The sequence below is a fragment of the Bradysia coprophila genome (genome assembly GCF_014529535.1).
Source record: "Bradysia coprophila strain Holo2 chromosome X unlocalized genomic scaffold, BU_Bcop_v1 contig_26, whole genome shotgun sequence".
NCBI classification, from domain to species: domain Eukaryota; kingdom Metazoa; phylum Arthropoda; class Insecta; order Diptera; family Sciaridae; genus Bradysia; species Bradysia coprophila.
Genome location: NW_023503313.1, coordinates 2,236,769 through 2,251,331, shown reverse-complemented (window position 1 = coordinate 2,251,331; position 14,563 = coordinate 2,236,769). Strand labels below are relative to the sequence as shown.

The following is a 14,563-nucleotide window of genomic DNA, read 5'->3' as shown; positions in this document are numbered from 1 at the left end:
TTTAGATGTCGTTCTACAACATTCAGAATCGTTGTGTTCTTCTGATAATGATTTTAAATCACTTTTAATATGAAATGGGTCAGCGATACCAATTAGGATTTCATATATTGGTAATATCGACTAGGTTTGATCTTTGAGCTATAAAGCGAATTCAACGCACTCAACAACGCGCACCTGCAATAAATGGTTCAAATAAAAGAATCTATTCTATCCAAATTTGTTAAACGTTTGCTGTACATCAAAAAAAACAGGGTCAAAGACGTGAATTCATTAATCAATTGAGCACAGAGACTGAAAAAAATTGTTTTTGTGAGAGTTGTAAAGTGTAACGGGTTATTGCTCAACGTAAGATTTGACTAAAGTAAGATTGTGGCTAAAATTCTATCTCTAGCTTAAACAGTCATCCCTTAATGTGTGCATGACTGGCATTTTATTATTATTATGTAAGACTTTCGTGTATCTTTTGCTGCGTTCAACGAAAGCGTAAAATTGCTAAATAATTGTTCATAAATTCATATTTCTAACTTGTGCCTAAACTGGAATTTTGCGTATACGATGCGTTGACAACCTCGGCTTCGCCTGGCCTTGACAATTTTCACACCCATTGCGCAAGATTTCCATATCGGATTTCCATACATCTGCGTCACGTGGGACAAAGAATTTTATTTTGCTCCCACTGTGTGGTGTCAGATTATAGGGATGTCGTTTAACTATTGTGGATACATCTCTTTCGAAAAGGTATTGGTAGGAAGTTACATCTTGTTACTCGAGTTCACAGCCTCGCGTTTAAATGACCAATGAGCGATACCGAAACATTTGTGAGAGAAGAAATTTCAAAATGTTTTTTTTAACACATCTCGATTTCCATTTTATATTAACTAATTTATTTAACAAACTTTTGTGACTAAAATTTTAATGAAATCGTCGTCAACGAAACGATTATAACAAAGCCAAAGAAAAAAAAAGTTGTTAAAATTATGAAACCTGTTTCTCAACACATAGCTAAACTCCTCTCAAACTTTTAGCTGATTACAGGAATTAACGAGAGGGATTAAAGTTCACTCTTAATTATGTTTACATTTTGGCGGCACATAAAATTCTGTTCAAATGTTTTTATGGTCTTCAGTTGGGTACAATATTAAATATGATTCGAATGGATCCGAAGAATGTGGCACGATTGATCAATATTTCAAAATTATTCCGTTGCACCCAATCTATTTCCTCGTTTCACCGAAACCAAGTCGCTGAGTGCATCTTCAAACAAAATTTTCATATATTTTCACATGAATGTGACCATGTAAAAGTGAAAAGTTCAAAGATTAACAAATCCACACAGATAATTATTTTGCAAAAAAAAAGATAATGAAAGACAATAAGCAAATGGCAAATAAATAAATAATTTTTTTGCATGCGACAAGAATGTTTTACAGTGGCACTTCTTCAAGAGAGCTAACGCCAGTGTAAGTACTTTTTAAGTTGAAGGTATTACGTTATCAATGACTGTTTTTGTTGAAAATGTCTTGACTGTTTGAAAGTGTATTTAATTCTTCAAAATTTTTACTTGTTTTCGTTTCTTTGCTTTTTCAAATTATAACTTCAAATTGTCATACGCGTTTTATAAGCTACCAGTGTTATCTCATTCGTATTTCAACAAGTGTAAATTTTCACCACAAACACTTCGACGAGAAAAAAAAACTAACAAAATTATCGTAGAAAATTGACTTAAACTACACTCAAAAATTCACAAAAAAAAAACGTAATCTCGGTTCAAAGATTTCTCAAGTCCAGCCGGCGAGAACGAGAACGACGTACTAAATTGCCATAGTTTATTATCAAAAACAACTCTCATTCTATACGATATTAATATTAATATAATATTTGCTTTGTGTGTGTATTCACAATATTATTATCTCGCCTTGTCTTTTGTACAGTATTCGTTTAATGAGATTGGTGATAATTTGTAAGTTTTCTGTTCGTGTATGATACTCAACTCATATCTCTTCTGACTTAGAAAGACGACGAAATATTTTTCGCCTGCAATCAAAATTTATCAACGAAGATGAATGAACGAATTACTTATTAGATATTTTAACTTTACGTATCGACAATGATGTGTACAGTTTTTTTTATTATTCTGTCTTTCTTCTTCTTCTTCTCATTTCAATTTTTATCATTTGTCATTTTGATCGTGTATTGTGTGTGAGGTTCGAGCGAGAAAATGTAACAAATTATTTTAATTTTCTGTTATATCTATGTATATTGATTCATTGTCGCTTCGTTCGGTTAGAGTTGGTGTTGATTATTTGGCTTAAATTAAAAAAAAAAGAAAAATTAAAAAAACACACAACAAAGAGCCAATTCGTAAATCAACATTTTAGAATTAAAAGAAAAATATTTATGCGAAAATTCGGGCAAAAATGAGAATAATTTTCGTTGAACAAATTTCAAAGTAATGAGACTTTGAACTGGAAACAATTATAACACAAACATCATACAATGTACTTAAGCATGAAAAATTGCTTCAGCCTAAGATAAAGAATATCAATTTGGTGAATGTACCTTTCAACAACCAGTACATCACATGAAGATTCTGGAGTGGGATGAAATTTGATCCAATGAAAAGAATTTCTTCATGGAATTTGTCACTAATACACATGAGAACGATTCGGAATTGAAATGTTTTGCATTGTGTTGCACAAAGCCGATTTTTGTAGTACTAAGTTTAGGGCGTGTGCTACAAAAAATCACCTTGTGCAACGAGGTGCACACTATAATTTTCGGAATTGACACCTCTAGACATTATAAAATTGAGACGCAATCAACGGAAATGTCATTCATTTCGGTACAAATGCGGAAAAGTGTGTCAAATAATAATTGACCATAGATTTTGATACTAGCGAAAGGTGCTCAGAACGGCTCACTTGTCGACATTACTGCCAACATTACAATTTGCAGTTGCAGTTGTCAATAACGTAACGATTTTTACTGAAGGTTTATGAAGTTACTTTAGCGTGTACCCCAGGGCCTATTTTAAGGAATTTTCTGAGTAATTTTTGGTAATTTTGGTAATTTTTGGTAATTTTTAGTAATTTTGGTAATTTTTGGTAATTTTAGTAATTTTTGGTAGTTTTAGTAAGTTTTGGTAATTTTTGGAAATTTTGGTAAATTTAGTAATTAAATTCTTTAAAATAGGCCCTGGTGTACCCCGCTAAATACGTCTATAATATAGACTCTTTGCAATTAATTGGCAGTAGATTAATAATAAAATTTGGACAGAGGTACAAACGTTATTTTATGTGCAGATGCAAAGTTCACATCATCATGATGAGCATCATCATAAACTTTCAAGCAAGCTAGCAATTTACGTTCACAGAGCCATAAAAAAGTCCATGATTGATGAAAAACACGGTTTTTGCCACAAAAGCATGTAAAGATTTAATCAATGAACTTCAGGATATGTCCGCTAGAGAGCCTGACAGAGTATTCAAATTCCGGTTTCTAAGCGAGACTGAAAATAAATTACCGAATTTCGTTAAACGAAATATCAAGCTTAATTAGTGCCAATCGCTTTATTCATTCAATTGGAATGAGTCAAGTTTGAAACTGTAAATTTTTTTAGATTCAATTTGTTAACATTTGTTTCATTGAACAAAGTTACTGGCCCTTTTACAGCCAAAAATTAATTAATTAATTGTCTACTCCTCAATTTGCTGTCGTAGCGAAAAGAAGCATAATAAGATACGACGTTAACAAAAACCAACTTAACTCATCATCAAATCTATGAAACCAGGTTCAGATCCAATTTGCATATTTGCCTGTCATAATCACCGCAGAATTAATTAATTTGGCAAATATTTATCTAGTTTCGATCACCGTTTCGATAATGGACGACCAATGGAATTTGTATGCGAAATAAAGAAGTCATTTTCGGACCATCTAACATCTTAATTCTATTACCATTTCAATATTGTCCAATGACAAACAATATCGGAGACATCTTCCAGTTGAATACCGTCGAACAATCGACACCTTTCTTTTGTTCTGTAACGTTTCAGTATTGTCTTTTCACTGTGCGTTTTGTGGTCTTTGGAATTTTTGCATAAAAAATTAGAGTTGCAAAGATGAAAATAGCTGCCGTCACAACATTTTGAACCCATTGTGTTGGTGAAACGACGAAATTTTGTAATAAAAAATGTGGATCGCCAAAGCCGACTTCATACCGGGATGCAAATTTCTGTATTTTTTTACACCCTATACGACCATTTGAAAGCTGTTGTTCCGTGCAAGTACCACCCATATAAAATCACGTGTAAAGAGAATGTAATTCTTATTTTTTGTAGTTGCTAAGTAGTATATGGAACAGTAGTGTAAATTCATCACGGATAGATTAGCCTAACGACTCATTAACTTCATATTGTCAATTAAGTTCTTTCGTTTATTTCATTGTTTGTGTAAAAATACATTTGATATTTGATTCGCATTTATCTATAAGTCATAAAAAATCGGTTTTGGAAATAAACGACAATGTTCCAATAGTCCAAATGGTACCGAATAAAGCTGCAATCGCAGTCACTCCGTTTACTTTAAAACAAGAGAAAATCAGAGGAGTTTTCATTGTTTGATTATAAACGGCGTAAGTGCGTTGAAGCCTCCAATATATGGGACTATTAAGGGCATCCGCATAAAGATGGAGGGTCTTGTATTCAAAAAACTGTATAGATGGGAGATTTGAAATGAACGTTGCTAGTAAACAGTGATATGACTTAACAAGGAAACTGTGAGGTAGCTACCACTGTGTAGTAGCATAGAGATAAAATTAGATCAGTAAGATCGAGACGTGTAGTGTTAGATATTAGCGTGTCGTTATGCCCTGAGTCTTAAAAATTGATGTAAATTTTTTACGTTGAGAAATATTAGAAAAAAGGCTATAAAACAAGAATGAACCAACGAAAATACTTTACATGAAAAGAAAAAACGAAAATAGATCGTGAAAACCAGATTACTGTAGACATTCCTGTCGCATTATTCGTCAACTCCGATTCAATTACGTCACATTATTAATTATAGTCTGTCATAAATTGTGCCAGCCTAGAAACAATAGATCTTAATAAAAAATGCTATCCCTTTGCAGTCAAAGAACTTGAATTTTCTTTGTCGCTGTAAAGGGCACCTTATCAATATAACACACCGTTAATCTAAATCTAATCTATTTTTGATTAGGTTTGTCGTTGTAATAAACTGAAAATATTGAGTGAAAATAACGGATCAACATCAAAACAAGCAAAAATCGTTTATCTATATTTCAAAGATTGCCTCACGGTCGAGTGTATATTAATAGGTTTAGTGATACTTCTGATATGAAACGAAACTGTAGTTCAACAAAAAAGAAAGAAAAAAAGAAAAATATGGCACCACGGCAGTCGAACGTCGAAATCGGGCATTTACCGAAAAAAGAAAATGATGGATGATGACGATCAATGAAAGCATTGGGAGTTGATTGATTTTCGGTTTGCATTAATTTTTCAACTGGTATACGAGTATAATTTCGTACGTTCCAGGGTTTACTTTTTGCCATCTCAATACCGAAACAAAGCTGCTAATCACACTAGTGCGATAATCGTAGTTTTCCTAATGCATGCCAAAAATTTTTTTTGGTGGATAAGAAGTTTCCAGCTCGAAGCGGAGGCGACTTCTGGAATATAAATTCACTAAAAAGTCGCTTAGTATGCTCTAGAAACAAAGTCAAGGCCGAGTGTGCCAAAACATTTATCACCGAGTTGTATACCACGTTTTTCGCAAAACAAAAGCTAACGAAAGTTTTACTTTTCGTCATTGAGTATTTACCGAAAAAATCGCAATGTTTGTATCAAGGATAAAGATGGAGAATATAGGTTACTGACGGTAGTTGTAATCTAGATTTCATTTTTCCAATTCATTCATTTACGCGTTCATTCAATAAAAAATGTTTGCGCTTTTCGTTGCAAACAGTCAGCTGATAGCAGAAATATTTTTTTTAGTATTCTATCGCCCACCCTTATTTAGTATTGTATGCGATGATGGTTCTTACTTTTTTTCATAAGAAAGAAAACAAAAAAATTTTGTGAATTAAAATAATCTTTTTTTTTCGGGCATTGGCCGTAGTCGGAGTTCAGAGTCATCCGCACAATTTGAATATTATACATACGTTTAAAATCGACTAAACAACAACACGACGTTTTTTTCTACTTCTACGAATGTAAAATAAAAATGTTACTCTCACTATGATGGTGTTTCTCACTGTGTTGACAATATAATAAAATCGTTTTCTATTGGATACGATTACGACGAATAGGTAGGTTCGAAAATTATGAATATCAACGAGAATGAACCAAATATTTTTACGAGACGATTTTAGTGTGCTATTATGTGGCAGTAGTAAACGTTATACCATGTTTTATTCAGAGTTTTTTTTTTCTTCGCTCCGTGTAGCGAAATGTAAATAAAAACAAAACAAAAAAAAAACAACTGCGTATTGAGAAGAGGTTACGTAACATTTTTTTAAATATTCTTGTTACAGTATGGTTTATTGATTAGAGGATAGTGCGAATAGAGACAGTATAGCAGCTGTACGCACATTCGTCAAGCGGCAAACCATCATGTTAATGTTTACATCGCAGGGCTTTGCTGTTTTTATGATGTATATAATATGTGACGACTATTTTCAACTATGTTAAATTTTGAAACTGATCGTCACATATTACTACCTAAACGACATTTCTGTATATTCATATAGTCGTATATTGAGTACTAATGATTTTATATATTGATGGTTTTCTCCTTGAAAATATACATTTTAGCTTTAATCAAAATAAAATTTCGTTTGCTAAAATTGGGCCTGTTTTTACCATTGTCAAAAATCTTGTCATAGGTTCGAGCTATACATATCTATACATACATACTGGTCTTTTACATTTTATTTACTGTGAATTATTGGCAGAGTTGGAAACAGGTTTTTTTTTCGTATTTTGTTGCACATCATTTTACTTACCAGTTCCTCCGATTCGCGCTAATTTGCCCTTTCCTTTGCCCGAACTGACTGGTCTGTCGTCTGTCGAACATTTAAGTAACATTTTTGTTCAGGAACCTGTTACCGGATGAACAAAAACGATCGAATAACACACAAAAATAAACACAAGTCCGTAAAGGAACTATACGAAACACGCTCACACACACACACAATAACGTGTATATTATTGTCAAAATAACGCGTTAGCAATATTTAAAACAACACAGGCAAAAAATAGAAAAATAGATGAATTTTAAAAATATATACATTTAACAGAGCTTCGCATATAATAAAGATCTGTGACCGTACAAACAGGACCAATAGCCCTTTTTTTATCACTCTCGCACACACACAATCTTTTGGTGACGTCACAAAAATATCAAAAATATTTATGATTTTTTAGACTGAAATTAAATCGGAGAAAAAAATGTTCTAATTACAATCAAAACATTAATATCAATAACATATCGTCCGGATCGGCGTTCACACAACCGAAGTCAAATTAAATTATCTTTGCAGTTTTTTTAATGCCTTTTCAAAATCTAAATAAATGTAATGAGATTTTTTTATGCGTATTGTCGTATTGTGGGTACTTTTTTGATGTCGGAATGATTTGAAATTGTGAAACAGTTGAAATGTGAATTTGTTTCGGCCGTTTCAGCTGTCAAATATTCGCCCTGACGGACTAGAAGGAATATCAGAAGCGCACTTTTTGAATTCGAACCAACTGCACAATGTAATCATCGGAAAAAATAAAAGTTTCTCAATTGTTGCAACGTTGTTTCTCATGTTTTTCATGTTTAACATGCTTGAATCTATTATCTCGATATCACTACGAAGGGGTTTATACACGTGTCCTCTAATTTTTCATGTAGAAGAATTCGAGAAACATTTAGAGGATTATTATTTGAAAGTATTGGTAGAAATTCATACAATTGCATCGACACTCTCTCCTAGTTTTTATGCAACATTATTATTAGGTTAGGACTTTAGAAAATTGTTATTTAGTTTAAAGGAGATATCGAATGTTACCATTTCTCGGAGGTTAGCTTATGATTCTGTCCACTTCTCGGTGTTTTCATTTTATCTTACATTATATTTAAGCATGTTACTGTGGTAGTGAACTGTTAGGCAGCCATAGCATGGTCTGTCAAACCGAAGCATTCAGAGCGTAAACTCGTAAATTAAATAATTCCTAACTATACTTGCTGCACGTACGTACATAATGTCGACAATGCCCTACTAATGAATTACATCAGAACTATGCAGTAAAGCTAAAATGTTATCTTCAGTCAGTGCCTATGTTCTAGTACTTTCATGAAATAGTCGTTTTACTACTTTTATAAATGACAGCAACTTTACCGCCAAAAATGCAATTGACATCGCAATTTTATTTATTTTGTTAAATCTGAAATTAATTCGAAAAAATTTATTTGACTCTCATTTCCATAATTCGAAAGAGAAAATATGTCACAGAAATCACTGCTGTAAGAACTATTTTCAGTAATTTATTTGTGCCGTAAAACAATTTGTTCTTCGATCACAATTTCACCAGAATAACAAAAATACGACTCTCCTTTCAGTTCATATTTTTCAAAAACAAAATCACCGAACCAGTCTATCAACGAGCTACAATCGCAAGAGAGCAATTCCAGGTACGTGTACCATTCAACCATAATTCTATAAACTTCGCCAGCACAATGCTATTGGTAAAATTATTGCCAAATTTGGTTCCAAAATCTGCACGGTTTTGCATCAAAAGTCTCAGTATCCTGCACATGCCGAGACAGTTTAATCCGATACAGACAAATAACAGCAAAGTTTTGTGTCGGTTTCTTGAATCTAATGTTAAACAGCTAACTTTCGTTAAATTATTCAGTGATGATGTGCAACCAGTGAATGGAAAGGGGAAGAAAAAACGTCGGAGAGTCGTTAGCAGTGACGAGGAAGATGTTGTGACCGCAAAGAAAAGGTTTGTTTTCCAAATTGAATTATTTTCTAATTGAGCCGTTTTGGGTTCCTAATCTTCATACTCACTCCTTAAAATTATCCGAGCTACTTGCTCAGCACAGCTGTGATGTGATCAATTTGTAAAATTTAAAAAAAAAATCTTTTTAGCTCGCCCCAGAAATCAGTCAAGATCTCGCCGAAGAAATCAGCTGAAAGATCACCATCCCAAACACCAATTAAGGATACCAAAGTTGCAACACCAGTTAAGGATGTGAAGGTTGTAACACCTGTCAAGGATGCTAAAGTTGAAAAAGACGATGGAGAATTCGTAACGAGTCCGATTAAATTTGAAAACGAAGAGAATGATTCACCGAAGACGAAGAAACAGACCAAAGCTTCTGCGAAATCCAAAGCTAAAACACCGAAAGCAAATGCAGCAAAGAAGGCAAAAATTGAGAAAAAGACGACCCCAAAATCCGCCTCCACTTCACCGAAGGAAACAGTGACTGTTCGGACTGAGACCAATGTCACAGAAGAGAAAGCAAAGGCAGATAGCGATGCAGACGACAAAAAAGAGAATATAAAGAAAGAGAAAGAATCGCCGTTGGCCAAGAAACCAGCTGCAATACACAGTTTCTTCACCAGTGCAAAAACAACAAAAGAGCAATCAACAAAGGGAGGTGTGTCTGACACCGACTACAATCCAGAGAAACAAAAATATCATCCGATCGACGATGCATTTTGGAAACATGGCGAAAAGTATGTGTCTGCTGTCCAATTAAACTAAAGTTGCAAGTCAATTAATTTCAATTTTCAGAGTTCCTTACCTGGCGTTGGCTCGTACGTTTGAGAAAATTGAAGACATTAGCAGTCGCTTAAAAATGATTGAAGTGCTGTCCAACTTTTACCGGTCGGTGATTGTTTTGAGCCCAAATGATCTTGTGGCTTGCGTCTTTTTATGCCTAAATCAATTGGCACCATCGTATGAAGGTACAGTTGCTCGAAGCATGTGTTTCCACCGCCTACCATTTACATACGCTACCATTCGATAGGTCTTGAATTAGGTGTGGCTGAGCATTCGTTGATGAAAGTCATCGCTGAAGCTACAGGAAGATCATTGGCTCAAATAAAAACCGATGTTGCCAATACTGGTGACATGGGCATCGTGGCTCAGCAATCGAAACGGAATCAGACGATGCTGTTCGTACCAGCTGCACTAATGGTGACCGATGTGTTCGAAAAGTTACGAGAAATTGCTAAAATGACTGGACAGGCGGTAATAACGGCTTTGTCTCGATGTTTTTCCATCCAATCAATAATTCAAACATTCCCCTTCCACAGTCCATGGGTAAGAAGGGTGACAAAATCCAAACAATATTTCGCCGTTGTCGCCATTCGGAGGCGAGATTTTTCGTACGCTCACTGTTGGGCAAATTGAGAATTGGTCTGGCTGAACAATCGGTACTGCAGGCACTGGCACTCGCTTGCACATTGACACCACCTAATCAGAAAGAATATCCGCCACCAATATTGACCGCTTTCAAAAATGAAGCCAAACTGAAAGAGAAGTTGGATGAGGTGGCACTTGAAATTAAAACAACTTATTGGTAAGCACGACTAGGATCAGACGCGGTTTGTCTCACTGACTTTCACATCACTGTCATTTTCGTATATTTAGCCAATGTCCGAATTTCGGAAGAATCATAGAAGTATTGCTGAACGACGGTGTCGATGCTTTATCAGAAAAATGCCAAATGCTACCGGGAACTCCATTGAAACCTATGTTAGCGCATCCGACCAAGGGAGTTCAGGAGGTGTTGCAGAGATTTGATGGCATCAAATTTACTTGCGAATACAAATACGACGGAGAACGGGCTCAAGTGAGTGTAGAATTGGAATTTTACTTCAAAGTCTGTGGGAAAAACTGAATTTGCTTTGCTCACAGATTCACATTGACGCCGATGGAACGGTGAGCATCTTTTCCCGCAATCAAGAGAACAACACTAGCAAATATCCGGACATCATCGGTCGAATCGATAATGTGAAAAATGAAGCCGTTCGATCCTGCATCCTGGACTGTGAAGCAGTCGCTTGGGACTGCGAAAAGCAACAAATTCTCCCATTCCAAGTGCTGTCAACACGAAAACGTAAAGACGCCAACGAGTCAGACATCAAAGTCAAAGTCATTGTCTTCATGTTTGACCTGCTGTATTTGAACGGCGAGCCGTTGGTTACGCGATCGTTCATCGAACGAAGAAACTTGCTGCGCGAACACTTCCGTGAAGTGGATGGCGAATGGAAATTTGCAACAGCACTGGATACCAGCGACATTGACGAATTGCAGAATTTCTTGGAAGTGTCGGTGAAGGAAAATTGCGAAGGATTGATGGTGAAAACATTGGAAAAGGACGCAACATACGAAATTGCAAAGAGATCGCGCAACTGGTTGAAACTGAAAAAGGATTATTTGTCGGGTGTCGGCGATTCGCTGGATCTGGTCGTCATTGGCGGATACAAAGGAAAGGGAAAACGGACCGGAACGTACGGTGGATTTTTGTTGGCTTGTTACGACAGTGAAAATGAAGAATATCAAAGCATCTGCAAAATTGGAACTGGTAAGATTGACTGTCTGTTCTCAGGGAGATTCTGACGCCTAAATGTGTTGTTGTTTTCTTCCGCAAAAGGTTTCACTGAAGAAGACCTTCAAAAGCATTCGGAATTTTTAAAGACCAACATCATCCCGAACCCAAAATCATATTACAAATACGACTCGTCACATCAACCAGACGATTGGTTCGAACCAGTCCAAGTGTGGGAGGTATTATGTGCGGATTTGTCACTGAGTCCAGTACACAAGGCTGCAATGGGTATTGTAAGTAGTGGCAACACATTTCTATCGATGGCACATGAATTCTAAACAAATTAATCGTTCCGAACAGGTTGATCCAGTCAAGGGAATTTCCTTACGTTTCCCACGATTCATTCGCATCCGTGATGACAAAGCCGTCGAAGATGCGACAACTGCTTGTCAAGTGGCTGACATGTATTCGAACCAAGATCAGATCAAGAATCAAGACAAATCGGGACGTGACGTTGAGGAAGATTTTTACTGAAAGTGTGTCGTAAGGCGAATAATAATAAAAAAATAAACTTTTGTTCACCACGTGGATCGTAGTTATAATTTCAAATGCAACGCATGTGTCCAGTAGGTGTCTTAGAACGTCACAAGTTTCCTTCTACTCGTCAAAATCAATTCATTAAATTCATTATCGTTACATCACCGTACACATTCGATTAATTTTCAGTTGGCGGTACTGTCGGCGTTTTCGGTACAGCCGCATCGTCTAGATAAAGATTCGTCCAAATGAAGCCGGCATGCTTTGAACTGGTATCATCACAATCAGCGGCTGGATACGGAGTATTCTTGTTGTGATAGTAATTGCTGGGCGCATGCATCACAAATTCCATACAAGACAGCTTCCGTGAAAAATCTTCTTCGGGACCTGTAGCACAAAAAGAGGAAAAAGGAAACGAGTTACATTCACGTCTATATGGGCATTTAGATGCATTAGGGCCAATTTGAAATTTCAAATTACCAATTAAGTAAGTGCTCGGTTCGAAGCGTTCGTTAGGTGGTGGACTCGCTTGTGTCGGAATGAGCCATGTGATAAACGCCGATTTTTCGCAGTATGTGTCGACAAGTAAGCCACGTATTTGAGCGTAATAGGTGTTGTCCTCAAAGTCCGAGATCGATACAATATCACCGACCTGGATGTATGAACCCTGAACAGAAAAGAAATGATTAGCAGGGGAACTACAACGACCAATCAAGACATAAAATCAATTCGCAGAGTTTGGTTGTTAGATTACATTATGAAATAGTGAGTCCGAAAATGTTGTCGACGCTGGTATAACAGGAGCTTTGATGGGAGGCTTTTTGAAAATATTCCGGCGACTGCGTCCCTTTGTTATATTTTTCACAATTGTTCCGGTATTGTTCGATGTCTTTGATTTGTATCTGGTTGTACGTGTGCTCTTTCGCAATTTCTTCACTTCGCCGTTGTTTGCTGTTTGGGAACAGATGTAGGCTATAAAATCATGCGAAGTCACTTGTTAACATGTGTCTTACAATTTGTGTTCTCATTTCCCACTGGTTCCGGGGTTTCTGGTTCCAATTCATTCAGCAGTTGCTTCTTATTTTCTTCGTAGCAAGAGTTGCATATCTGTCCACTCTCACACAGACGCCACATAGGAGATTCGGTGTGATTGCATTGAACACATTTTATGGTGGTGGCTTTTTGAGGCATCTCGAACGTTTTTATTCTTCGAAAGCCGATTAATTCTGAGAAATGATGCCTTCGAATCTCCCGTAAAAACGAAAACAATAAACAACAATTTCTGAGATAGTTCAAGAGTTGTCAATGAAAAATTGTAATAGAATCAGCTCAGAGTGCGTGATGTTATGGGCGGAACAATGAAAACGGAACGTGTAGCCACCTTTTCGAGACCCGCAACTCGTGTAACGTTGAAAAATGTAAAGGGTACGACATACTGGGTACGACATGCCTTTGTTATTGACAGAAGAAAATTGAATAAAAGAATGATTTGATTGGAATCTAATAGAAAGCCAACAAAGCCCAAAATTTCGCAAATGTCTCAAGCTGGTTAAGCTGAGATTAAAAACGCATCTGAAAATTAAGATTTCATAGCTATCTATGTGGTTCCCTCAAATGACTCAAGTACTTCGACGCTATGCGGAAGCTGCAACCTGTTTCCATGTCTAATGAAAATAGCTAGAAATCTGTTAGACTTTTCTTAGAACATCTTGGATTCGGTTCGGTTCACTAGTAGATCATGTATAGTTCCACGAACGTCTGAGAAAGGTTCAATAGATTTCCAGCTATTTCAAAACGAAATTTTGTTCACCACGAAACTAGTCATGAAATTCGCCATATGTAACGTTAAGGGAATCCATTCAACCAATGAGCAGATCATGTTTCAGATAAAGTAAGCTATATATAGCCCCTCTCCATGAATTAGACGTATCTGGATCTATATGAGCAACTTACTTCAAACTAAAATGCTTCGAGTGACAGCTGTCAAATAGAGAACACGGAATTTGAAAACCGACACATTTTCTGTTCATGTGTTTTACTTGAGTTTCTGATTTCTCCATATAAAGGCATATTCACAAAAAAAAACCAGTAAACCACAAAACAGAAAATGTGTCGGGTTTCAAAATTCCGCGAGTATACCACTCATGCTTGAGGTGCGTTGATATAAGACTTTAACTCATAACTAAGAATGCACAGGGTACCATTTTTGTCTTGTTCTGTTCTGTAAAATAACCTCTAAGACTATGAGACCGTCCAGTATTTGAATGAAACGATGCTAACGTCTTTTCAAAATTTGAATCAGTGCATTTACCTCAAAGTCTAATAATTTCGTACAAAATATATTCAGCTATTTAGCTATTTAGCTATTTTCAAGCTAAACATTGTATTTGCAAACTCTCTCAGTAAATGCGCCTTTGAATACTTACTTTTAGACTCAAATGTATTTTGACTC

The 14,563-nt window shown here is 35.9% G+C and overlaps 3 protein-coding genes across 7 annotated transcripts in view; 1 reads left to right on the top strand and 2 right to left on the bottom strand.

Moving 5' to 3' along the window:
• The window catches only part of LOC119069180 (nuclear factor of activated T-cells 5), a 35,416-nt gene extending 27,761 nt beyond the window's left edge, over nucleotides 1-7,655 (bottom strand). Inside the window, exons 1-2 of one of the 4 annotated variants that reach the window (XM_037173111.1) lie at nucleotides 7,313-7,655; nucleotides 7,028-7,123 (exon numbers count right to left, since the gene is read on the bottom strand). In XM_037173111.1, coding sequence (XP_037029006.1) covers nucleotides 7,028-7,109 — 82 coding nt within the window. In that variant the 5' untranslated portion in view covers nucleotides 7,110-7,123; nucleotides 7,313-7,655. Of the gene's footprint in view, nucleotides 1-7,027 lie in introns of all 4 variants that reach the window. The other 3 variants (XM_037173112.1, XM_037173114.1, XM_037173110.1) reach the window with 3 other exon arrangements.
• Nucleotides 7,656-8,372: 717 nt separating this feature from the next.
• Nucleotides 8,373-12,258, top strand: LOC119069187 (DNA ligase 1). Of its 2 annotated transcripts, XM_037173132.1 has the most exons (11): nucleotides 8,373-8,532; nucleotides 8,629-8,700; nucleotides 8,925-9,017; nucleotides 9,164-9,754; nucleotides 9,813-9,985; nucleotides 10,048-10,271; nucleotides 10,337-10,602; nucleotides 10,674-10,875; nucleotides 10,941-11,610; nucleotides 11,680-11,867; nucleotides 11,935-12,258. In XM_037173132.1, the coding sequence occupies exons 1-11, from the start codon at nucleotides 8,513-8,515 to the stop codon at nucleotides 12,106-12,108; spliced, it is 2,673 nt and encodes an 890-aa protein (XP_037029027.1). In that variant the 5' UTR covers nucleotides 8,373-8,512; the 3' UTR covers nucleotides 12,109-12,258. The 2 variants fall into 2 exon arrangements, with proteins under 2 accessions (XP_037029027.1, XP_037029026.1); XM_037173131.1 differs by having other exon boundaries at nucleotides 8,411-8,532; nucleotides 8,629-9,017.
• Nucleotides 12,152-13,426, bottom strand: LOC119069265 (GATA zinc finger domain-containing protein 1). The gene is made up of 4 exons (XM_037173323.1): nucleotides 13,125-13,426; nucleotides 12,866-13,062; nucleotides 12,592-12,778; nucleotides 12,152-12,498 (listed from the first exon to the last, which is right to left on the bottom strand). Exons 1-4 carry the CDS (start codon nucleotides 13,300-13,302, stop codon nucleotides 12,290-12,292), a joined length of 771 nt encoding a protein of 256 aa, XP_037029218.1. The 5' UTR covers nucleotides 13,303-13,426; the 3' UTR covers nucleotides 12,152-12,289.
• Between the last annotated feature and the right edge of the window lie 1,137 nt (nucleotides 13,427-14,563).

Bases quoted from the DNA above. Each gene is read 5' to 3' on its own strand.
- LOC119069265 (XM_037173323.1), bottom strand. From the start codon at position 13,302: ATGCCTCAAAAAGCCACCACCATAAAATGTGTTCAATGCAATCACACC. The intron at 12,779-12,865 runs GTAATCTAACAA...TTTTCTGTTCAG, and splicing joins CGGACTCACTATTTCATAAT to GGTTCATACATCCAGGTCGG. The intron at 12,499-12,591 runs GTAATTTGAAAT...TTTGTGCTACAG, and splicing joins ACCGAGCACTTACTTAATTG to GTCCCGAAGAAGATTTTTCA.
- LOC119069187 (XM_037173131.1), top strand. From the start codon at position 8,746: ATGCTATTGGTAAAATTATTGCCAAATTTGGTTCCAAAATCTGCACGG. The intron at 10,603-10,673 runs GTAAGCACGACT...TCGTATATTTAG, and splicing joins GAAATTAAAACAACTTATTG to CCAATGTCCGAATTTCGGAA. The intron at 11,868-11,934 runs GTAAGTAGTGGC...CGTTCCGAACAG, and splicing joins ACAAGGCTGCAATGGGTATT to GTTGATCCAGTCAAGGGAAT.